Source organism: Lolium perenne, chromosome 1, assembly GCF_019359855.2.
Source record: "Lolium perenne isolate Kyuss_39 chromosome 1, Kyuss_2.0, whole genome shotgun sequence".
Lineage (NCBI taxonomy): Eukaryota > Viridiplantae > Streptophyta > Magnoliopsida > Poales > Poaceae > Lolium > Lolium perenne.
Window position 1 is genome coordinate 261,427,978 of NC_067244.2, and position 25,828 is coordinate 261,453,805.

General features: G+C 42.2%; 1 protein-coding gene and 1 non-coding gene across 2 annotated transcripts; both read right to left on the reverse strand.

Moving 5' to 3' along the window:
- Positions 1 to 11,474: 11,474 nt before the first annotated feature.
- On the reverse strand, positions 11,475 to 11,547 carry TRNAR-CCU (transfer RNA arginine (anticodon CCU)). Its single transcript has one exon. It is a non-coding gene; the product is annotated as a tRNA-Arg (tRNA).
- Positions 11,548 to 23,644: 12,097 nt separating this feature from the next.
- Positions 23,645 to 24,832, reverse strand: LOC127340122 (uncharacterized). The gene has a single exon (XM_051365903.1). The coding sequence runs from the start codon at positions 24,830 to 24,832 to the stop codon at positions 23,645 to 23,647; it is 1,188 nt and encodes a 395-aa protein (XP_051221863.1).
- Positions 24,833 to 25,828: the final 996 nt, after the last annotated feature.

A 25,828-nucleotide genomic window follows, 5' to 3' on the forward strand; every position in this document is an offset into this window, starting at 1 on the left:
GATGCACACACCGTCACCATTACACCGTGTAGGAGGAATAGACTACTTTAATAACATCACTAGAGTAGCACATAGAATAGTAGTGATACAAAACTCATATGAATCTCAATCATGTAAAGCAGCTCATGAGATTATTGTATTGAGGTACATGGGAGAGAGATGAACCACATAGCTACAGCGGAGCCCTCAGCCTCGGGGGTGGATTACTCCTCCTCATCATGGAGGCAGCGATGGCGGTGAAGATGGCGGTGAAGACGGCGGTGGAGATGGCTCCGGGGTCAATTCCCCGTCCGGCAGGGTGCCGAAACAGAAAGTTCTGTCCCCCGAATTGGAGTTTCGCGACGGTGGCGGCGCCCCTGGAGTCTTTCTGGAGTTTCGTCAATTGGTACTGCGTTTTTAGGTCGAAAGGGGTTATATAGGCGAAGAGGCGGCGCAGGAGGGCTGACAGGGTGGCCTCACCCTAGGCCGGCACGGCCAGACCCTGGCCCGCGCGGCCCTATGGTGTGGGGCCCCCTGGCTCTCCTCCGACTCTCCTTCGGTGTTCTGGAGCCTTCCGGGAAAAATAGGAGGTTTGGCGTTGATTTCGTCCAATTCCGAGAATATTGCCCGAACAGCCTTTCTGGAACCAAAAACGACAGAACAAAGAATCGGCCTTTCGGCATCTCGTCAATATGTTAGTTCCGGAAAACGCATAATAATGACATAAAGTATGAACAAAACATGTCGGTATTGTCATAAAACAAGCATGGAACATCAGAAATTATAGATACGTTGGAGACGTATCAAGTTACAAGTATCAACTTGGCCAGAGCCTCTACTAGCAACGGAGAGCATGCAAGATCATAAACAACACATATATGATAATCAACTTGACATAGTATTCCATATTCATCGGATCCCAACAAACACAACATGTAGCATTACAAATAGATGATCTTGATCATGATAGGCAGTGATACGTCTCCGACGTATCGATAATTTCTTATGTTCCATGCCACATTATTGATGATATCTACATGTTTTATGCACACTTTATGTCATATTTATGCGTTTTCCGGAACTAACCTATTGACGAGATGCCGAAAGGCCGATTCTTTGTTTCTGCTGTTTTTGGTTTCAGAAATCCTAGTAAGGAAATATTCTCGGAATCGGACGAAATCAACGCCCAGCATCCTATTTTCACACGAAGCTTCCAGAACACCCGGGAGCCGCCAGAGGGGAGCCCTGGTGGGCCCACACTTGTGGCCGGCGCGGCCAGGGGGTAGGGCGCGCTGCCTTGGTGTGTGGCCCCACCAGGACTCCACCGACCTTGCCCTTCCGCCTATTTAAAGCCTCCGTCGCGAAAACCCTATGACGATTGACGAAACCCGCAAAAACCTTCCAGAGCCGCCGCCATCGCGAAGCCAAGATCTGGGGGACAGGAGTCTCTGTTCCGGCACGCTGCCGGGACGGGGAAGTGCCCCCGGAAGGCTTCTCCATCGACACCACCGCCATCTTCATCAACGCTGCTGTCTCCCATGAGGAGGGAGTAGTTCTCCGTCGAGGCTCGGGGCTGGACCGGTAGCTATGTGGTTCATCTCTCTCCCTATGTACTTCAATACAATGATCTCATGAGCTGCCTTACATGATTGAGATCCATATGATGATGATTGTAATCTAGATGTCGTTATGCTAGTCAAGTGAATTTTACTTATGTGATCTCCGGAGACTCCTTGTCCCACGTGTGTACAGGTGACAGTGTGTGCACCGTGTGGGTCTCTTAGGCTATATTTCACAGAATACTTATTCACTGTTATGAATGGCATAGTGAAGTGCTTATTTATATCCCTTTATGATTGCAATATGTTTTGTATCACTATTCATCTATGTGCTACTCTAGTGATGTTATTAAAGTACTCTATTCCTCCTTCATGATGTAATGGTGACAGTGTGTGCATCATGTAGTACTTGGCGTAGTTTATGATTATGATCTCTTGTAGATTATGAAGTTAACTATTACTATGATGGTATTAATGTGATCTATTCCTCCTCTCATAGTATGAAGGTGACAGTGTGCATGCTATGTTAGTACTTGGTATAGTTGTGTTGATCTATCATGCACTCTAAGGTTAATTAAACATGAATATCGAATGTTGTGGAGCTTGTTAACTCCAGCATTGAGGTGCTCTTGTAGCCCTACACAAATAGCGGTGTTCATCATCCAACAAGAGAGTGTAGAGTGGTTTTATTATGTGATCAATGTTGAGAGTGTCCACTAGTGAAAGTACGATCCCTAGGCCTTGTTCCCAAATACTGCAATCTCCGCTTGTTTACTGTTTTACTGCATGTTTACTTACTGCACGCCAGCAAGCACTTTTCTGGCGCCGTTACTACTGCTCATATACTTATTCATACCACCTGTATTTCACTATCTCTTCGCCGAACTAGTGCACCTATTAGGTGTGTTGGGGACACAAGAGACTTCTTGCTTTGTGGTTGCAGGGTTGCTTGAGAGGGATATCTTTGACCTCTTCCTCCCTGAGTTCGATAAACCTTGGGTGATCCACTTAAGGGAAACTTGCTGCTGTTCTACAAACCTCTGCTCTTGGAGGCCCAACACTGTCTACAAGAATAGAAGCTCCCGTAGACATCAAGCACTTTTCTGGTGCCGTTGCCAAGGAGGAAAGGTAAACGGCACTCACACACCGGCAACCCCGGCAACTAGCACTTTTCTGGCGCCGTTGCCGGGGAGGAAAGGTAAAAGGCACTCATACTTCGGTTCCAGTGTGATGCTTTTTCTGGCGCCGTTGTGTTTGTGCTCGAAGCTATTTCCTTTAGATCCTGCAATTGCATCTTTTTGTTTCTTGTTTACACTAGTTTGGCATAATGGACAACAATGAGCTTCTTATTCTATTTCCTGATTTAAAACATGGATGGTTTGATCCGAAAATTAAAAAACCCATGGAACATGTTAGCATGAATACTTTGAACACCATTGTTGCTAATGATATGGAAAATTCTAAGCTTGGGGAAGCTGGTTTTGATGAGCATGATCTTTTTAGTCCCCCGGGCATTGAGGAGGAAATTTACTTTGATGATACTTTGCCTCCTATTTATGATGATTATAATGATAGTAGTCTTTTGTTACCACCTGTTATGGAGGATAAATTTGATTATGAATACAATATGCCTCCCATATTTGATAATGAGAATAATAATGATAGCTACTTTGTTGAATTTGCTCCCACTACAACTAATAAAATTGATTATGCTTATGTGGAGAGTAATAATTTTATGCATGAGACTCATGATAAGAATGTTGTATGTGATAGTTATATTGTTGAATTTGCTCATGATGCTACTGGACATTATTATGAGAGAGGAAAATATGGTTGTAGAAATTTTCATGTTACTAAAACACCTCTCTATGTGCTGAAATTTTTGAAGCTACACTTGTTTTATCTTCCTATGCTTGTCACTTTGCTCTTCATGAACTTGTTTATTTACAAGATTCCTATGCATAGGAAGCATGTTAGACTTAAATGTGTTTTGAATTTGCCTCTTGATGCTCTCTTTTTGCTTCAAATACTATTTCTTGCGAGTGCATCATTAAAATTGCTGAGCCCATCTTAATGGCTATAAAGAAAAGAACTTCTTGGGAGATAACCCATGTGTTATTTTGCTACAGTACTTTGTTTTATATTTGTGTCTTGGAAGTTGTTTACTACTGTAGCAACCTCTCCTTATCTTAGTTTTGTGTTTTGTTGTGCCAAGTAAAGTCGTTGATAGTAAGGTTCATACTAGATTTGGATTACTGCGCAGAAACAGATTTCTTTGCTGTCACGAATCTGGGCAAAATTCTCTGTAGGTAACTCAGAAAATTATGCCAATTTACGTGAGTGATCCTCAGATATGTACACAACTTTCATTCAATTTGAGCATTTTCATTTGAGCAAGTCGGGTGTCTCTTTAAAATTCATCTTTACGGACTGTTCTGTTTTGACAGATTCTGCCTTTTATTTCGCATTGCCTCTTTTGCTGTGTTGGGTGGATTTCTTTGTTCCATTACCTTCCAGTAGCTTTGGGCAATGTCCAGAAGTGTTAAGAATGATTGTGTCACCTCTGAACATGTGAGTTTTTGATTATGCACTAACCCTCTAATGAGTTTGTTTCGAGTTTGGTGTGAAGGAAGTTTTCAAGGGTCAAGAGAGGAGGATGATATACTACGATCAAGAAGAGTGAAAGCTCTAAGCTTGAGGATGCCCCGGTGGTTCATCCCTGCATATTTCAAGAAGACTCAAGCATCTAAGCTTGGGGATGCCCAAGGCATCCCCTTCTTCATCGACAAATTATCAGGTTCCTTCTCTTGAAACTATATTTTTATTCGGTCACATCTTATGTACTTTACTTGGAGCGTCTGTATGCTTTTGTTTTTGTTTTTGTTTGAATAAATGCTTGTGTGGGAGAGAGACACGCTCCGCTGGTTCGTATGAACACATGTGTTCTTAGCTTTTAATTTTCATGGCGAAGGTTGAAACTGCTTCGTTAATTGTTATATGGTTGGAAACGGAAAATGCTACATGTAGTAATTGGTAAAATGTCTTGGATAATGTGATACTTGGCAATTGTTGTGCTCATGTTTAAGCTCTTGCATCATATACTTTGCACCTATTAATGAAGAAATACATAGAGCTTGCTAAAATTTGGTTTGCATAATTGGTCTCTCTAAGGTCTAGATAATTTCTAGTATTGAGTTTGAACAACAAGGAAGACGGTGTAAAGTCTTATAATGTTTACAATATGTCTTTTATGTGAGTTTTGCTGTACCGGTTCATCCTTGTGTTTGTTTCAAATAACCTTGCTAGCCTAAACCTTGTATCGAGAGGGAATACTTCTCATGCATCCAAAATCCTTGAGCCAACCACTATGTCATTTGTGTCCACCATATCTACCTACTACATGGTATTTTCTGCCATTCCAATTAAATACTTCATGTGCTACCTTTAAACCTTCAAAATGCTTCTCAATTTGTGTTAATGTTTTATAGCTCATGAGGAAGTATGTGGTGTTTATCTTTCAACCTTGTCATTTACTCTTGACAGACTTTCATAATGGACTAGTGGCACATCCGCTTATCCAATAATTTTGCAAAAAGAGCTGGCAATGGGGTTCCCAGCCCCAATTAATTACAAATTGCATTAATAATTCTCTTCACATGTTTTGCTCTGATTCATCAGCAAGCAACTTAATTTTGCAAATAGACACTCCTCCATGGTATGAGATTGATGGTAGGCACCCGAGGATTCGGTTAGCCATGGCTTGTGTAAGCAAAGGTTGGGAGGAGTGTCACCCATAAATAAATAAAAACTAAAGTACATGTGTAAACAAAAGAGAAGAGGGATGATCTACCTTGCTGGTAGAGATAACGTCCTTCATGGGAGCCGCTCTTGAAAGTCTGGTTGGCGAGGTAGTTAGAGTACCCATTACCATTCGTTGATAACAACAAACACCTCTCAAAACTTTACTTTTATGCTCTATATGATTTCAAAACTTAAAAAGCTCTAGCACATGATTTAATCCCTGCTTCCCTCTGCGAAGGGCCTTTCTTTTACTTTTATGTTGAGTCAGTTTACCCATTTCTCCATCTCAAGAAGCAAACACTTGTGTGAACTGTGCATTGATTCCTACATACTTGCATATTGCACTTGTTATATTACTTTGCATTGACAACTATCCATGAGATATACATGTTACAAGTTGAAAGCAACCGCTGAAACTTAATCTTCCTTTGTGTTGCTTCAATACCTTTACTTTGAATTATTGCTTTATGAGTTAACTCTTATGCAAGACTTATTGATGCTTGTCTTTAAGTACTATTCATGAAAAGTCTTTGCTTTATGATTCAGTTGTTTACTCATGTCATTACCATTGTTTTGATCGCTTCATTCATTACATATGCTTACAATAGTATGATCGAGGTTATGATGGCATGTCACTCCAGAAATTATCTTTGTTTATCGTTTACCTGCTCGGGACGAGCAGAAACTAAGCTTGGGGATGCTGATACGTCTCCGACGTATCGATAATTTCTTATGTTCCATGCCACATTATTGATGATATCTACATGTTTTATGCACACTTTATGTCATATTTATGCGTTTTCCGGAACTAACCTATTGACGAGATGCCGAAAGGCCGCTGTCGTTTCATTGCTTTTGGTTTCAGAAATCCTAGTAAGGAAATATTCTTTAATCGGACGAAATCAACGCCCAAAGATCCTATTTTCACACGAAGCTTCCAGAACACCCGGGAGCCGCCAGAGGGGAGCCCTGGTGGGCCCACACTTGTGGCCGGCGCGGCCAGGGGGTAGGGCGCGCCGCCTTGGTGTGTGGCCCCACCAGGACTCCACCGACCTTGCCCTTCCGCCTATTTAAAGCCTCCGTCGCGAAAACCCTATGACGATTGACGAAACCCGCAAAAACCTTCCAGAGCCGCCGCCATCGCGAAGCCAAGATCTGGGGGACAGGAGTCTCTGTTCCGGCACGCTGCCGGGACGGGGAAGTGCCCCCGAAAGGCTTCTCCATCGACACCACCGCCATCTTCATCAACGCTGCTGTCTCCCATGAGGAGGGAGTAGTTCTCCATCGAGGCTCGGGGCTGTACCGGTAGCTATGTGGTTCATCTCTCTCCCTATGTACTTCAATACAATGATCTCATGAGCTGCCTTACATGATTGAGATACATATGATGATGATTGTAATCTAGATGTCGTTATGCTAATCAAGTGAATTTTACTTATGTGATCTCCGGAGACTCCTTGTCCCACGTGTGTAAAGGTGACAGTGTGTGCACCGTGTGGGTCTCTTAGGCTATATTTCACAGAATACTTATTCACTGTTATGAATGGCATAGTGAAGTGCTTATTTATATCCCTTTATGATTGCAATATGTTTTGTATCACTATTCATCTATGTGCTACTCTAGTGATGTTATTAAAGTACTCTATTCCTCCTTCATGATGTAATGGTGACAGTGTGTGCATCATGTAGTACTTGGCGTAGTTTATGATTATGATCTCTTGTAGATTATGAAGTTAACTATTACTATGATGGTATTAATGTGATCTATTCCTCCTCTCATAGTATGAAGGTGACAGTGTGCATGCTATGTTAGTACTTGGTATAGTTGTGTTGATCTATCATGCACTCTAAGGTTAATTAAACATGAATATCGAATGTTGTGGAGCTTGTTAACTCCGGCATTGAGGTGCTCTTGTAGCCCTACACAAATAGCGGTGTTCATCATCCAACAAGAGAGTGTAGAGTGTTTTATTATGTGATCAATGTTGAGAGTGTCCACTAGTGAAAGTACGATCCCTAGGCCTTGTTCCCAAATACTGCAATCTCCGCTTGTTTACTGTTTTACTGCATGTTTACTTACTGCACGCCAGCAAGCACTTTTCTGGCGCCGTTACTACTGCTCATATACTTATTCATACCACCTGTATTTCACTATCTCTTCGCCGAACTAGTGCACCTATTAGGTGTGTTGGGGACACAAGAGACTTCTTGCTTTGTGGTTGCAGGGTTGCTTGAGAGGGATATCTTTGACCTCTTCCTCCCTGAGTTCGATAAACCTTGGGTGATCCACTTAAGGGAAACTTGCTGCTGTTCTACAAACCTCTGCTCTTGGAGGCCCAACTCTGTCTACAAGAATAGAAGCTCCCGTAGACATCAGGCAGCTCACAAAATCTAACATGGTAGCACAATGAGGAGAAGACAACCATCTAGCTACTGCTATGGACCCATAGTCCAGGGGTAAACTACTCACACATCGATCCGGAGGCGATCATGGCGATGAAGAGTCCTCCGGGAGATGATTCTCCTCTCCGGCAGGGTGCCGGAGGCGATCTCCTGAATCCCCCGAGATGGGACTCGCGGTGGCGGCGTCTCTGGAAGGTTTTCCGTATCGTGGCTCTCGGTACAGGGGTTTTCGTGACGAAGGCTTTAAGTAGGCGGAAGGGTAGGGTTGGAGGCCGCGCAGGGGCCCCACACCAATAGGCCGGCGCGGGCCCCATGCTGGCCGCGCCGCCCTATGGGTATGGGCCCTCGTGGCCCCACTTCGTATGCTCTTCGGTCTTCTGGAAGCTACGTGGAAAAATAAGACCCTGGGCGTTAATTTCGTCCAATTCCGAGAATATTTCCTTTGTAGGATTTCTGAAACCAAAAACAGCAGAAAACAGCAACTGGCTCTTCGGCATCTCATCAATAGGTTAGTGCCGGAAAATGCATAATAATGACATAAAGTGTGTATAAAACATGTGAGTATCATCATAAAAGTAGCATGGAACATAAGAAATTATAGATACGTTTGAGACATATCAGGCCTTCGATGAGCCAGTGCCATTAGCAGAGCTACCATGAAAGGAAGTGCATGCTCTACAATGAGCACCACCGGAGGTACGTCCGAGTCGGATCAAAGATTGCATCATCTCCTTTCTCATCGTGGTGATCGTGAGGATCTTGTTCTTCTGAATGGTGTCTGATCGTATGTACATGCTATGTCATGTTAATCTCACCCTATTTGAATTGTGGTAAGGATATAAAACTGTGATTCGAGCAACCAAACAGTTGATTCATGTTTCCCTGCGTGCAAGTTGGGCTGGAAATGGGCAACCAAATGATGGGGCCTGACTTCCCTGTCCGGCGCAGAAAAGAGCGTCCAGGATACCAAACGACCCACGTTTCATGGTCCATAGCCCATTCGCAACGCGTAGGGAGGCCCATCTCACTGGCTTTGTGGTACAGAAATCACATGCAAGTTACCAAACGCGCCCGTCGTTTTTGTGCCGGACGGAAAAGGGCATGGCAGCCCACGCATGGCACTGTCACCGTACTACTACTACCCGTGGTCCCAAAAGAGTGATGCACACTAGGTTAAGTGTTGTGCACATACATGCATCTCTCCGGTGTTGATTAAATTCGACCGGACGAAGTACATGTGAATAACATACCTTTGTCACGTTGATGCATTGTTGTTGTAAGGTGTCCTTGGGCATGTTTGGTAGGCTGGACCGATTTCTTGCATATCTGCGGCAGGGAGAAAAAACTCCCTACGTGTTAGAGACGGCCACGGGTGAGATTTGGCCCATCATTTGGTCACCTGGGTTGCATTAGTGCGTACAGAAGTGTAGGTTGTTTGAATTACTGGAAAAAAGTGCTCCATCTCTACCACAACACATGCGATTTGGTTCCATTTTGGGGAACCCAGCTTCTGATTTTTCTCACCACATACAAATATGGCAACCTTACCATCACACAACGGCACACAAAGCACACACATGATCAGAAGCAGGAGCAAGAGACATATACACGTGGATCATAGTAGTTACTTCCTAAACCTAGCGTCAGATAGGTAGGACATCTACTTAAACCAGGGGCACACAACCCCCGGTCCAAAAGCATTGTTTAACAACTTCTAGAAGCAACATTACAGATAGAGTATGAACAAAAGCAAGTGTTTAACGGCCTCTTGAGGCCAGCACAACTACAACTTCATGATATCACATACAAAGAACAAGCACATAACCTTAACGTTGGCGAGTATCAGCATAAGGGCCATTGCGATGCTTCCTGTACACCTCGACCTGGAAGCCGTCATCGGCAGGGGTGAAGATGATTGTGTCGTCGACGTGGAGGTCAGCCTTACCGGCGAACTTGCTCCAAGACTTGATGAAGCCGACGTGATGGCCCGTCCACTAGAGCTGCACCCTCCTCTCCCACCTTGAAGAAATTGCTCTAGAGTGGCCAAGTCGACCCTGAGCTCCTCCCGCCGGAATAGTAGGTCAAAGGTGGGAAAGGAGAGACGCCGGAGTAGATGTACTCACGTACATAGTAATGGTCGATGTAGGTTAGGGTTTGGCTTAATGCCATAGTGCGGTGTCATGCCGTGAAGAAAATATGAGATACCTCAGGCGGGATCTGTAATTGGCTTCTTCTTCTTTTTATCTAATCGTCGGCCTCCCTTGGTGAGTCGGATGCGGCGGGAGAGATGGAAAACCAATCTGCCAATAAGGCATTTGTCGCGGTTCTTGCTGGATGCTTCTTCATTGGTCGGTCTTGCCTGTTGGCTTCTTCTTCTTCTTTTTATCTCATCACGGACCTCCCTTGGTGAGTCAGTTGCGGTAGGAGAGACGGCGAACCAATCCATCAATAAGGCATTTGTCGTGGTTCATTGGTTGCGGTAGCACGACTCTACTCCCTCTCGGATGACCTTTGCTGGCTTCGACGTGGCGACAAGTGCTCATGCTTCCCCAAGTGGTGGTATCCTCGGCCAGCGGAGGCAAGGACTACCGTGCCTAGAGGCCACTATTCATCAGTGACGACCTTAGACTCGATCCCGTTTCTTTGATCCCTATAGGGTGCTTGGTGCAAAATAAACTAGACCATATTGTAATTCTCGTTTTCTTAGAGGCACTTGTTTTAAAAGTTGCCCTCAAATTACATACCCTTCAAGGACTTACCCTTTAAAAAAATCACGCAATGCACATGCCCCTCAATGTCATTACCACTACGCACACGAAAGAAAATTCCCATGAAATTTTCTCTCTTTTCTTTTCAGTGCAAACAACAAAAGGAACATGGATCGAACCATCGAACAATTTTTATTGTGCCTAATGGCTAACAAAAGCAAAGGCTAGGAAGCTAGCTTGGCTGAAAGGCTTAGGAGGACTGTTAATTATGCGCCGGGTCGTCTTCGTCTACGGCTCACCCATGTGCTTGTGAGGTTGCCGGTTTGCAGGGGCTGGGCATAATGCGAGTTAATTATTATGATCGGATGCAAAGCAGTAAATTAACAAACTTCTCGTGGCGCCACACACGCCCACGTACTACTCTACATTTCTTAACATGATCTACATATGTTAACAAAAAGAGGGGATTTGGTGGGGAGACAGCATGGTGGCGCCGCTCGTCGCAGCCAGGCAGCTACCCGCCGGGAAGATTAACTTTGCTGTCCATGATAGATAAACATGATTAAACTGTATATATGTAGAGTGATCCATGGGACCGTACGTGGTGACTGGCTAGTGGTCTTTCGTCAAGGCACAGCTTCGTGTAGCCAATGTGCGGAAGCTCCAGGTGATCAGTTGCTCGCGTACTCGTGGCTCTGAATTTCAAAAGGAGGCGATGATTGAACTATTCTGATCCTGCTGCAATTAACAAGGCGAGAGATGTGTAGACTAGCCCTGGGATCGCCTCCTCCAACCACATTGATCCAATTGAGCTTCCGATTCTTCAGGCTAGTTTTCGTGTGCTTTTCATGGACGACTAGAACTTAGCTTTGCCTAAATTGATGCAACTTTTGCTTAACATTCTAATAGGAGTAACAACTTTTTTGAGTGGCCTCAAAAACAGGAACTTGTGAGTTATAACCGATCTCCGATCATACTGTGTTTACGGGTACTTTTGAAGGAAAAAAAACATCTAAAAAGACGTCGCGCCAGGTAGGGGTCGAACCTACGGCCTTCCGCTTAGGAAACGGACGCTCTATCCACTGAGCTACAGGCGCTCTGCGAAGTTTAATTAAAATTAACCTTACTTAACCAAAACTTTCTCATAAATAGACGGGGAACAAGCAACTGGAGAAAAATACGCGGATAGTTCCAGTTCCAGTTCCAGTTCCAGATTGTATTCTACCGGCTTTAAGTACAGCACCAACTGATTCCTAGCTCCAGGCTCCGTGGTGTCCCAGTAACACTTTTGCAACTCAAATCGAATTATCTGCCTGCCTGCCCAGAAAATTCAGCCACAAATGAAAGCATGTTCAGAAACGGATACGTGCCTTCCAATTCCAAGGAACCGAATTAGAATATGATGCCGCAGCTAAAAAAAAACCCTCACTAACTATCCCTCTCTTATTTGCTTTACTGAGCCCACTTGCTCTCAGTTAGAGCACCTTTCTAAATACCTGGTCTTATCACTAATAATTCCCAGCCAAAAAACTAATCTTGGGTGCCCCGTGGCTTCTGCGGAAATCCTTAATCCCGGATTCACGATTTCCAGCCGGTGTGTATTGTGTTGTAATCTCTCATGGTGCTATTTTCTTTGTGTTCCCCTACCCACGCAAGTATTGGCAAGCGAGATGGTCACACGCAACTAGGGAACCGCTTGGAACACATGAAAAAATACGAATTAAACTAATTTCTGCTTACTGACCTATGGCAGACCGTTTGTGGATTGTGTACTAATTCAGATAGATACACGCTTTGTACTTGGTTCATTCGAGTTTTTCTTTCTTTCTTTTTTTCTTTAGAGGTCTCAACACGTTAGTAGTATGGCCCTTTTACTAGCATTGCAGCCTAGGACCTTGTTCCGCTACTTGTAACGATAGTAAAAGAGAGCGAAATATATTTTCTCTAGGCAGGAGGAGAGCTGCTTGTAAAATACCTTTGCTTTAGCCTTGATCCTGCATCCATACAATATTGATCAGTGATTTTCTTACTTCAAGTAGTGCATCTTGGAGGAGCTGATCCATCTCTCCCCTCCTAACCCCCATCATTGCGGATATTAGAGTGATGATCATGATGATTTTGGCTCTTTTTAGACATTCTCATGCCATATGTTTTCCCCAGCTAGGCCCCTGTTGGTTTGGTGTCTCGCGAAGTCACGACAGGAGAAACCTACGACAACTGCAAGAGAAAATGACCGGCCAGCCAGCCAATGAAGAAAATGGGAGGTACCATGACCGGTTAAAACCTAAGCTCCATCGCCAAAGGATCAGTATTTCTTCAACCTTCCTCACTATCAGTGCTGGTGATTTGTATTTCTCTGTGTTGTTATAATGCAATGCGTGTTGAGATCCTACCTTGCTAGGGCTTGTTCATGTAAATGGTTAATGGCCAAAATGTTAGCATATGTCTAGGTCATGGACCTCACTTGGTTCCGGCAAGCTGAAAGGATAGATTGATCATATCAGAGATGAGACTTGTACTGCACCTTGAATTGAACATCCGGATTTTACATAGGGCTCCATTCAATTATTTAGCAATCATTGATCCACACAAAGACACCGGGCTCCCAAAGCTTATGCATGGACAAATGTGTGTATTGTATCACCATCACAACATTCGCAAGTTGTTCCAAAAGGCATCAAATACTTAGATGAGACAAAAAAAAGTCACAAAAATGGACATGGACTTGACTCACCATTGATTACACTTCGGCTATTGTCAACAATGAGAATATATTACGAATATAGAAAGATTAAGAAATAATAACTTTAATGTAGTCTGAAGATTGAGTCCTTACAAATAATGTCTCAATGTGTGTTCATGCTTCCTTCTGTCCTTCATGTCGGCATCGTTTGCAACATACAAGCTTGCCCCTTTCTAAATTTTGTCTTATTCTTAGAAGTATGCTCCCACGGCACCTCTACCTTGCGGCCCGTCCGCGGGTCTTCATCGGAAAAAAATCGATAATGAGAAGTTATGTTGCTCCACGATTTAGGGCACCTCATCTGCATCATCACTGCCATGGCTTAATGCCTCTACAACAATGAGCATCATTTTTTCGGTAGAATCGGTGACAATAACAATCACTATCGATAGCTTGTATGGCTACACCAATCACAATTAGAACATGCTAATGTGACAAAGATGAGTATTCATTTCCCTCGTTTTCCAACTAACACCACTTTGCGACATAAGAGGTACAACTTTATACACAAAATAGTAGATAATGCTAGTCATTTCTGGGTCAGTACTCTATAAGATGTTTGTTTCAAAACAAAATATAAGACAACATATTGCATAAAATTTGCGTGCACCTTTATTTGAATTTTTAATAAACACATATGTCCTGATGTATAGTTTTCCTTTATCTTGAAGGAAATCATATTGTGATGTAATACACATACATCTACAACATTTGATATGATTGTTCGAATAGTATTGGAAGAGTAAGATATAATAACTCTAATATGGTGTGAAGACTCAATCCTTACAAACAATGCATCAATGTGTGTTCATGCTTCCTTCATGTTGGAATCATTTGCAACATACAATCTTTCCCTTTCTAAATTTTGTCTCATTCTTGGCATTGTGCACCCACGGAACCTCTACCGTGTGGCCCTTCCACAGGTATTCATCACAGATGGGCACCTCATTTGCATCATCAAGGCCATGGTCTGTTGTCCCTACATCATCTAGTACCATTTTTTCTTTTCAAAAAAATAAGTGACAACAAAAATCACTATCGACATATTTTATAGCTGCAGAATTGCAATTAGAACAAACTCATTCAGTCTCATTGTTGCTTTTTCCTGGTGGCCTAGTTTAGATACAACATAATGTGACACATCTGAGTATTCATTTTCCTCATTTTCCTATTACAAATTACCACTTTGTGACATAAGAATTAGAACCTTATACTCAAAATAGTAGATAATGCTATTCATTTGTGGTTCAATACTCCACAAGATGTTTGTTTCAAAACAAAACATAATAAAAACCTATTGATTCGAATGTAATTGCACCATTATTTAATTTTTAAATAAAATCATATTCTCCTAAAAAATAGTATTGTTCTACCCCGAAGGAAATCATATTGTGATGTAATACAGATACATCCGCAACAAGTTAATATTATTGTTTGATTAGACAACTATAAGACTTTGTATTTGCAATAGGTTGCTTTCTATAACAAAACTAAATGAATATAAACGGAAAATGATTGCTACAATGTACCGAGAGACTTTTCTTACTTAACACTGAACTCTTAACGTACCCCAAGTTAATAAACATATAAAAAGAAAAATTGCCCCACTTTAGGGCAAAAACTTACTTTTTAGCATCACGAGGAACCATCTCGAAATGCAACCTAGTAGAATATTGTGCCATGCAATAAGTTGTTAGAATCACAATTTCATCATGCGACTATGTGACTTTACGCTCGAAATAGAGTGGACTAATTCTACCATTCTAGTTAGTAGAGTGTATCCTACAATTACTAACTTGTTCACAATTACTCCGCGTCCTAGTTTTAGTTAAAGCCAAACTTTGCAAAGTTTGACCAAATATTTATTTAAAAAAATAAACATCTAGAATGTAAAGTTTGTAGTGTTAGAATCGTCAAACATTATGTTTTTATATTACATGTGTGTTGATATTTCTATAGTGCTGATAACAAAGTACTTTTTTATAACAGAATGCCATGTGCATCTACGAGTGCATATGCCTGGTTATCCTTCTTTTTTAAAAAAAGCATTGAGAATAAATATAAAGATTTCTCATGTTGTGAGATTTATCAAGCATTTCAGAATTCAGAATAAGAAAAATGGCTAGAGGTCTTCCATAGCGGTGTGGATGGAGTAGTCAAATTGAATACTTCTATCAGGGCGGAGAAGGAGACAACCCAAGGCTCGTGCTAAAACTGACTTAGTGGTGATAGTTACCTATCATTTTCATGTTTGTAGCCTTGAAATTTGATCGATGCTCATTGGAGGGAAGTTGCTAGACCGGTGCTACAGCACTGGTAGCACCATGCCTAGCTCCGCCCCTGATTTCGATAATATCTCCATTGCTGCTTACCATTCGGGTTGAGAATCAGCCGAAGTACTCTAATCAAAGGTGATGGGCAAACTACTTCAATCATTATTCATAGAGATTAAAACATTTATCTTCCAACAAAATCTAGCATGCTCTTCCACTAGATATTCTACCGGTCATCAAGTAAGTACCATTAGTCACTCACATAGTTGCATTCTTATACTTGTTGTGGTCATGGTCATTTTCTTAAGCAATTTCAGTGACCCCAAGTATCTAAGGATATGCCTTTATACATGCCGGCTAATAATGTTTTCCTAAAATGTAATTAAACACTTCATCCCATTTTTTCAATTAAGATGTTCCACGTAAGGTTCTATACACTTGCACGTCTTCTCCTTTTTCAGTCACTTTGTTCCTTCACAATTATATATATTGTTCTTTCCATCTCCACTACCTTGGAATATTATCCACTAATGTTTCCGGCCCTTCATATTAATGTTGCCGCCTCTATCTCCCAATCCGTTATCCATGGAATGATTCTCCTTGCGTGGCAGAGACAAAAGCAAAGCAGGGTCAATATATCCACCCTTTGATGCCCATAGTCCAAACACGTATTTAGTTCTTGTCTGGTTTGTTCTTTTATCATGCCAACAATGGAGCCCAGAGCGAATTCTGAAGCAGTTTATGCATCCGTGTCCGTTGGTTCAGTACTTCGGCCGGTGGGTAGTGGATACTGCTATAGGAGCATCTACCATGTGAGGTAAAAATCTTTATGCTGCAGCTAAACACTGTCTTATGTAGTCTCTCATGACCACTTCTGTTGCATCCCTACCAGTGTTTACATCAAAAGCTGCATCAATATTGATCATTAGTTTCCATTCCATCGGCCTCTTCCAACCTTTGTGTTGCTTTTGCTTGAGGTTTTTTCAAAGCAATCATATAATTTTTTGCCAGAACTAATAGATAAACGGAATGGATCGTCGGTGGTGGTGATCGACTAGCTTAGCGTCAACACCAGTTCGGTACAGTTATAAGAACAAACTCATGGTGTGGCAACCATGATAGGCGTCCGGTGTCTTGCACCAATGAACCATCCGTTGAAATTTGGTGGATAAGTATTGGTTTAGGGACTGCGAAGATAGAAAAGATTTGCGGGTCTTTGATCATGCTTATTTAATGGGAAATTTGAAAGAAGCACAATGCTAGAGCCTTTTGACACCACCACTCTACCGCAGTCATGGTCATCGGCAAGATCGAAGAAGACACAAGATCTTGGTGCTTGTCCGGTGCAATTTTGTTAAGAAATTTAATTATGAGATAGTAGAGTTTTGATAAGAGCCCTAAGACTTCCTTGGCAATTTTTCTAAAATCTTCTCATCTATTAACGAAAATCCCAAAGCATTTACATTTTTTTAAAAAGTCTACCAAAAAATGCTAGTCAAACTTGAGCACTAGTGCTCCTGTTTTTGGAAAATTAAATAGGGGATTTCTGAGTATCAAAAACAGCCAGAAAAAAATACACGCATATAAACACATATACTATGTACGCCAGAAGTTTCTCAAAAAAAAGATGTTGTATTTTAGACAACACAAAATAACAAATTTCGGGATAAAGTAAATTTTTTATATTACCATATATCACACTAGAACGTCGGAAACCAGCCTTCGCGCTTATCCTTTTTGAGGGGCATCAAACCATCTCGTGCCACCATCATATATACCTATATTAACCATGCACAAGATTACTGCGCTAAATGCGTTGTCATCTACGCAAGAACGACTTACAGACGAAAACGCACTCTCAAGCAAATTTTCCCATGGTTTTCTTACACGATACAATCTGATATAGCATAATAGGATACATTTATAATGAAATTTTTTAGAAGCATAATATAAATACATTTGAATATATATGAACATGATTACATTATTAACTGCCCAAATTATACTTAGAAAATTATATTAGGATAATACATTGAAAACTATTGTCACCAAAATCACGTGTATGAAGTGATAATATCAATTACAATTAAATAAATAAGTTCAGTACAAATATGTGCAATAGTTAATGTGAACTTGCATTTGGCATCCCGCGTATAAAGAAATAAATGTATTAAGGCTAATACATTGTTAACCCAATGGTTTCACACCTAAGTAATTTAAAAGCTGTCCAAGTTGAAACTTGTAATTTACCGTGTTATGTGACATCGATGTCGGTGCCTTAAGCTGGATGCCTAGAAGACAGGGTTGAATGTTGAATTCCTTATTGATGGAGAGAGTTTACATCCCATTGAATAACCATGTGTGTTCAATCAACAGTTATCAATGTTGCACTCAGTAGTGACACTAGGAAATGTGAAGAACATGCAAGATTGATTAAATGAAGCAATCGATGTTTAAGGTATGTTAGTGTATATTTATAATGACAATGTTGCCGGGGTTAATGGAAATGGATCGTAAAAACTAAAATATGTATTAGTTTATCCTAACATGTGGGGCTGGAAAAAAGTGTGAAGACATATTATTAAGGAAAGCTCATTGTGGTCCAGAGCTTTTTAATTTTGGTAACAAATTCAACAAAAAAAAGTTTGAATCATTATTGTTTGAAGGAAATCGTGAATGAAATGGTGTGTTTGTATGCATGTTATTTGTTTTATAATTGTGCCTTTTCTCATCAATAGGAGTCAGTGTTCCATGGAGGACGATGAGGAAGGATTCACATCTCTGGTGATTTCTCAATACGGAACCTAGTTTGGGTGTGTGTGTGAGTGTGTGTGTGTGTGGGGGGGGGTAGGTGAATGCGCTAGCAATAATGTATGTATCTAATTTAGTTTGTATCCGAACCAAGTTCATGTGTTTGAACTACGTGATATGTGATCGGTGCAATGGAACTATGTCATTTAGATTATGTGTTCAAACTATATAAGTTTGGTTTGTTTGAACAATTTAATGCTTGAAATATGTGGTTGTAATATTTGAATTATGGGTGTGTATCATTTACGGTCTGTATATATGTTTCAAGTAAAATGGAGAATATGAAAAAGTTAGTGTTTCTACATGTCTGTAACCATAGACTCCCGCTGATTCTCCGGGAGAAGTACCATGGTATTTTGTTCGTGAAATAAAATCTAGACATCTCCCACAATATTTTAGGAAATTCGTACGATATGTTGAGAGCCATTGGAGATTCTCTAATATATGCACATTCATATTCTCTTATTATGTCATCAAAATTCTAAAAAAAGGTCCAGACCCCCTTTTCTGGTGCCGAACCCACCAGATTTATTGTGGCTAGCGTGGATATGGAAGCTTGGGCATATCGGCGACATTAACTACAGAGTTGCATGTACAGGGTGGGTGGAGGAGCCCCAAGTAATTTTCATTAAAAAAATCCATACAAGTGTTAATATCAGAGTGAGTTTAAACAGGAAATCGACTCCAAGCATATCCATACTCAATTTATAAAATAAGCCAACTCTAATAGTTTAAAAATCCGAGCCAGATGAATATATAAACAACCTCTAAAATCTTTGGATTCAGTTTCTACCGAAAATCTTCTGTGATAATATATTATTACAACCGGTTATTTCTTTGTTTTAGAAAGAAAATGGGACCGTGTTTTGAATTGGCTCAAAACTTAATTAGGAAAACCAGCTCTATGAACCGACTCTAAAAGAGTTTTCCTGCCACGAGGGTCTGAACCGTTCTTCTCCTCATGTCATGTCTAGCCTATTTTCTCTAGTCTATTTTTGGCTTCTCTAATGATGGACTTGCATTCCAGTTTGGATCGACCAAATAGTCTGATCATACGATTTGATAATGTGTGCATTTCTCCGCTCTTCCGGATAGAGTATAGACAATTAGATGAAGTGCGGTAATCATATGTGATGGACAAACTACTTCATACGGAAATAGGAAAGCACTTCTTCATACAAAATCTAACAAGAGCCTCCATTAGATACTCAACAAGCTATCGCACATGTACAGTAGCTGCTTCCAATCAGTCGGTCACCTTGCTGCATGCTTACACTAATTGCCGTGGTAATGGTCCTTTTTCTGACGCAATTTCTGTGGCTCCAAGTAGTACTCTAGTTAGGGGAAAAGACCTTTTAAGGCCCGCTTGAAATGTTATTTTAAATATTTTCCAGAGCCAGGTATATTACGGAGCATGCCCGGAGTTTTAGTGTGGCCTCGGGACGTAACAGGGAAACAAGCAGAGCCTTATCCTTGCCAGCTGAATTCCTAATTGTTCATTGTTAATTTCTTCAATCAAAATGCTCCACATAGGTTTCTTAGCACTTTGCACCTCTTCTTCCTTTCTAGTAGTCCGCTTTGTTCCTTCACAACAGTTACATTGTTCTTTACATCTCCACTACCATGGAATATTATCCACAAATGTTTTCGGCCCCTCTTTAATCCGATCGCCTTACACTACTACTCCTGCCTCCCTCTCTCCAAATCCATTATCTGTGGAATGATTCTCCTTGCGTGGCAGGAACAAGGCCGGGGTCAACATCCTAGCTACCGCGTGCCGATATTCCAAAACACATAGTTTAGTTGAGCCTAGTTCTTCATCTCTGCATTTGTTTTATCATGTTATGGAGCCCGGAGCGAATCCTGAAACATTTTATTAGGCACCAGGGTCGTCCTTGGGTTCAGTCAGTGGGTACTGGATACTACTACCAACAGAAAATGGCTTTTGCAATCTGCCACTTTGGGTGTGATCAGTGTGCTCTGTGTTAATTGGCCGTCGAGTGTAGCACCACTGCACCAACCTGGCCTTAGACTAGTCACAATGGGAAGTATCATACACTAGTATCATGCACATGATACTAGTTTATGATACTACTCTCACAATGCATAATATCATAACATAGTATCATAGTATCACTATATTTAATATTTTGTAGAATCTCAATGCAAATGTGTGTACATGATGTGTTTGCCATTAAGTTTTCTAGTTTTACGTGCTATGATACTGTATCATATCATGATACCACTCTCATCTCTCACCTCATTAATTGGTGTGCCACATCAGATTTTTGCCAACATGGCATGCATGATACTACTTATGATACTCCCATTGTGGCTAGTCTTATACATGTCCTATGATATACGAACAACCGAAGAATGTTACGTATGTGCGGGCATTAGTTAATGTGTAGTGTGTTACACTTGGTGTTCTTGCATGTGTGAAATATGTTGGTATTTAGGTGGATGGAGTTGTGGCATGGTTGAGCCGGAAGCTCATTTAGTGAAAGAAGGATTGGACGATTGGTCGTAGCTGTCTGGGTGTACCTATACCCCGCCTGCCTGCGTGCAGGTTCCCTCTCGCCCGTCCGTGTTGGGCCAACCCAGTCGCACAAGAAAAGGTTCTTCTGCCATTTTTTAGTATTTTCTTTAAAATTTCAGATTTGAAACCTTGCAGATTATAAAAACCGTTCAAAGTTTAAAAAAGTTCAAATTTGAAATTTGTTCAAATGTTAAATATGTTCAAATTTCAAAATTGCTCAAATTTGAAATTTGCCCAAATTTAAAATTTGCTCTAATTAAAAAATTGCTCCAATTTGAAATTTGTTTGAATTTAAAATTTTCTCAAATTTAAAATTTCTCCAATTCAAGATGTGTTCAAATTAGAAATTTGTTCGAATTTGAAGTTTGCTCAAATTTTAAAAATATTTTCAAAACTGAAAAGGAAAAACAAAAAAAACATTCGAAAACCATTCAAACCAGAAAAGAACCGACGAAAAAACGAAAAACAGAACAAGATGGGTCGCGGCCCACTCGCTCTCCCACGCGGGCGGGCGTTAATCTGCCCCGCAACTGGACAGAAAATAGGTTTTCGTTTTTTCCAGTTGTCTAATCCAGTCATCCGATTTTTGTGTCGGGCTGCATAATCAAAACTACGCAGACCCATCACACAAAATAAATGCAGCAAAAACAGTTCAAAGAGGTTTTATCTCAGGAACTGGATCACGGCCTTCTTGTAAGCCCTGTGATTTAATATAGCCCATTTTGCCTGCTTCGGGATACTTCAGACTAATGAACATCATTCAGCCTTTTTTTTAGCGGGAGCATCGTTAGATTATAAACGACAAAAATAGTGAGAGCTTCGGCCCCATTCTATATGTGGCCTGGTTAGGCCCAAATACACGTGGAGATTGGGCCGTTCGTCAACAAACAGCCATGCGTCTATGGACCTAGTGCATTCCCAAAAAGAAGTCTTTGTAGTAAAAAAAATCTGACTTCTGCAAAGAATTGACAATTATCGAAGTGGTAGAGTTTTGGTTAATTTTTTCCTCCGTCACAGGTGGGTGCTATGTTTTTTTTTTTGAGCAGAAGGTGGGTGCTATGTTTGTTCGTGCATTTTGTTTTCGGATTCAAAATAAACTATCTTTAGAAACGTTGGTCCAAATTATGAAATATTTTCACCATTGCCTTACTGGAGTTGAGATATAAAAAACTCCATCTCATGTTGATAGATTTTGATAAACATTTTTTCTACTTCAAAATTAGGGAACCAGGCGAGGGTGAGCGCCGACGATGTTGGTGGCGCATGCGGGAAGAGCTTTGGGCGAGTTAGAGAACCGGGAGAGATGGGGACGAATGAGGATAGATCAAGGTCTTTGGAAAGATAGTGCAAGGACAATTCAGTTAAATCTAGAAATGCAAAGCAAAATTTGGACATGTATTCCATTCAAAAAAAATTGGACATGTATTAACAAGAAATGAGAGAAATGATGGACAATGACATATTTCAAAGTATAAAAAATTAATAGTCGTATTTTTTGAAGATATGATTTTGTAATAACATTCTTCTTAAGTGGAAAAAATGCATTAGCATTTATCTAATTTCCCCAAATCTAATAGTCTTGTACACTAGAAACCTCGTGCGAATTAGTTTTGCTTGATTACACTCCAATGTACTAATATGCCTAGAAATATAAAGAGCAAGTTATGGAGAATAAATGTACTTATATGCAGCCAACCAAATACTAACTCTATTGACACTCTCCCGTCATCAAAGAAAACTATCTTGAGCCATCCTTGGTGTTAGGTCATCGGTCGGTTGATTGTTGATTCAAACAATTTCACGGTCAACTGATTGCATTGAGTGGTTTTAAGAGGAGGATGCACATGATTTCTTGCATATTTGTTCGATGCCCACATCTGGCCATATCTAGCAGAAGTTGCAACATGGGAATAGCATATGTCTAGCAGGGTTTAAAAGCTCAACCTAGTACTTGCTCGCATCGCACAAATTTTGTATAAATTTTAAATAGGATGAAACATCTACTCATGTTTTATGTCTTATTTTGAAGTTTTGATGCTTGTTCTATGCATTTATTTCACGAAAGTTGTGCAACAGATGGTGAAATTTTCAGTGTAAAATTATTGCGGTCGGAGCATTACATAAAAGTTGACGAAATGATGATACATTTTACCGAGATTGAGCACAAAACCTCACATCCCTGAAGAATGCATATGATCAGCACTCGTCGTCATGTGTTAAGTCGACATAGTACACCAACGTCTGGTGAGGTTGGTCTTCTCACATTTTTCACGAATACCTGGACTATCAATCTCTTTATATCAGTCGGTTGATTGTTGCTTGAAACACTTTCACGATCAACTGATAACTTTGAGTGTTTTGAGAGGCGGATGAACATGATTTCTTGCATATTTGTTCGATCCCCATCAGGCCATATCATTGTCCAGCAGAATATGTCTAGCAGGGTTCAAAAGCTCAATCAAGTACTTGTTCTGGATGCAAGTATTTCACGAAAATTGTGCAACAGATGGTAAAATTATTGCGATCTTACAAAAAAAGTTGACGACGTCATTATACAAGTTACCGAGATTGGGCAAAAACCCACATCCCTGGAGTAGAAACAGTTGAACTACTAAAGTCCTAGGCATTGTCTGAAACTTAGTCCAATGCTACTACAGCAAAGAACAGAACACGCTAGCAATTCTTCAGCATCCATTCGACAATGCTTTAATGCCGCACGACTACTATATTTTAGGTCGAGCGGACGATGGTTGATATACCAACAATAAATCTTTTCAACGCATGATTTCTCCAGTGAACATATATATATAGTACTTCGACGATGGCGACTATCCGTGGTTGCACTTGATCCAGTACCCTCCTCCCCATATCGTCTGCTGAACCTTGCAGCGTCTTAGCACCTCGCTTCCCTCCACCACCTTGGTCTTCCTCAGGTCGCTCAACGGAGACACGACGACCTCGAGCGCCGCGCCGTCACGCCGAGACCGGTCCTCCTTCTCCAGCTCGACGACCCTGGCCCTATACACGCAGTTCCTCATAGCGCCTTCGCCGGCGCGGACGGTGAAGCCGTGCGCGGAGTCGACGAACACCACACGGTCGCCGATGTCCGTCACTGGCTCCCATCTGATAGCCGTGTCCGGCAACTGCCCCCTGTGCGGCGCGCGGTACGTCTGGAAAAATGTCTCGTCGACGTCGCAGTACCCTCTTCTCGAGCGGCGCCGCACCAGCAGCAGCACGTCGTCGGTGGAGGCCACCAGCAACGCCCACGTGATGTCGCCGAGACGGGGCGGCGGGTCGATCTCCGTGGAGCGGCCCAGGGTCTCAGAGTCGAAGACCGCGGTGCGCAGCGTGCCCAGATCGAGCACGAAGAAGAAGCCGGCGCGGTAGTTGATGGTCATGGACGAGCCGTGCCTCGACCGGTGCACCGGCGTCCACTCGCCGCCACCTGTCCCGCAGAAGAACGCCGTGTCGCCACGCGCCACCATGACGCCGCGCGGGGACCAGTCCCACGCGAACCCGTCCTCCGTGGAGAGTCGAAACCGAGGGGGCTCGGGATCGTCGCGCATCGGCGACTCCTCGGAGAACGGGATGGGCAGGTCCGGGAGCGGCGTCACCTCGCCGGTGAACGGGTCGACGAGATGGCACGGGTACCGGCCGTGCATGTCCGTCGCGAACACCTTGCCTCCGTGTGGTGACGGCACGTGCCGGCGGCCGCGCGCCAGCCGCATAGCCACGTCGCCACGCATGCGGCCATCGCCGAGGGAGAAGGCCATGTAGCCGTCCTCCGACCCGAACGCCAGGCACGGCAGCGCTGCCGCAGCGTCGTCGTCGTTATCTTCCTCCCGCGAGAACGTGACGACGGAAGGATGCGATCTCGGCAGTTCGGGGGACAGCAGCGGCGAGCTTAGCCCATTCGACCGCGGCTTGCCGTCGTGTATGCCATCGTCTGTGGTGGTCATCGCTGTTGTCGAGGACGGCGAGACGCCGCAGGCGACCTTGCATAATCTTGACAACATGTCGGCGGCAACACGTGTTTAAAGTCTGATACACCACGTGGGGTGTGATCGAAGTCGAGGCGAGTGCGGCGGCGCGAAGAAGCCCTCCGGGTCGACAGCATGCACTCCGACGGCGGCGCTGGATATGATTGCTAGCTAGGGTTTCTGTTGGGATTCGAGGTGGAGGACCGAATCGCTCGATGGGATTCAAACTGAAATTAACCGAGACGGATAGGTTTTCCCATCCGGGAATTTTGTGCGGGATACGGTTTCTTTTTTTGTAATCACCGGCTAGCTAGCTAGGCTATTTTGACTTGGATCGGACTCTGCTGTACGTACGTGTACGTGTCTAACGCGGGCTTGCGGATGACCCAACGCGAGGCTAACCCACTGGGTTTTTTCAGGCCCGCTTTGGTACGGAGGATCCCTATTCATCGCTCTCTTTTTCTGAGAGTTATTCATCGCTCATTTGCCCGCGCTAATATGCATCGTTCGGGAGGGAAACATTTTGGGCCGCGGCCCGCTACTGTACAGTTTTTTACCAGTTTTGAGAATATTCTAGATGGTTCTAATCCGCTTAATCATGGTTTTGTCTATTCGGTTTTTTCGTCCCTTTTTTGAAAAGTTCATTAGAAATGTTTTAAACTAAAAGTGTGTTCAAATTTAAAATTGTTCATATTTAATTCTTTTTCGAGTTCAAAATTTGTTAGGATTTGGATTTTTTTTAAATTTGCTCATAGTCAAACTTTGCTCAAAATCAATTTTTTGCTAAGGTTTAAAACTTGCTAAAAGTCAATTTTTTCTCAAATTCAAATTTTGCTCAGACTCAAAATTTTGTTTAATTTAAATTTGCTCAAAATCTAATTTTGCGCACATTCAAAATTTTGTTAAAATTCAAATTTGCTCAAAATGTATTTTCTGTTCAGATTCAGAAAAAAATGGTTGCAAATAGTGGTCCCTATGGTTCGAACTTGGGTCTCGGACGTAGTGGACCTGAGTTGCAACCCCGGTAGGCTA

Excerpts from the sequence above, each read along its gene's own strand:
- LOC127340122 (XM_051365903.1), bottom strand. The coding sequence starts at position 24,832 with ATGTTGTCAAGATTATGCAAGGTCGCCTGCGGCGTCTCGCCGTCCTCG.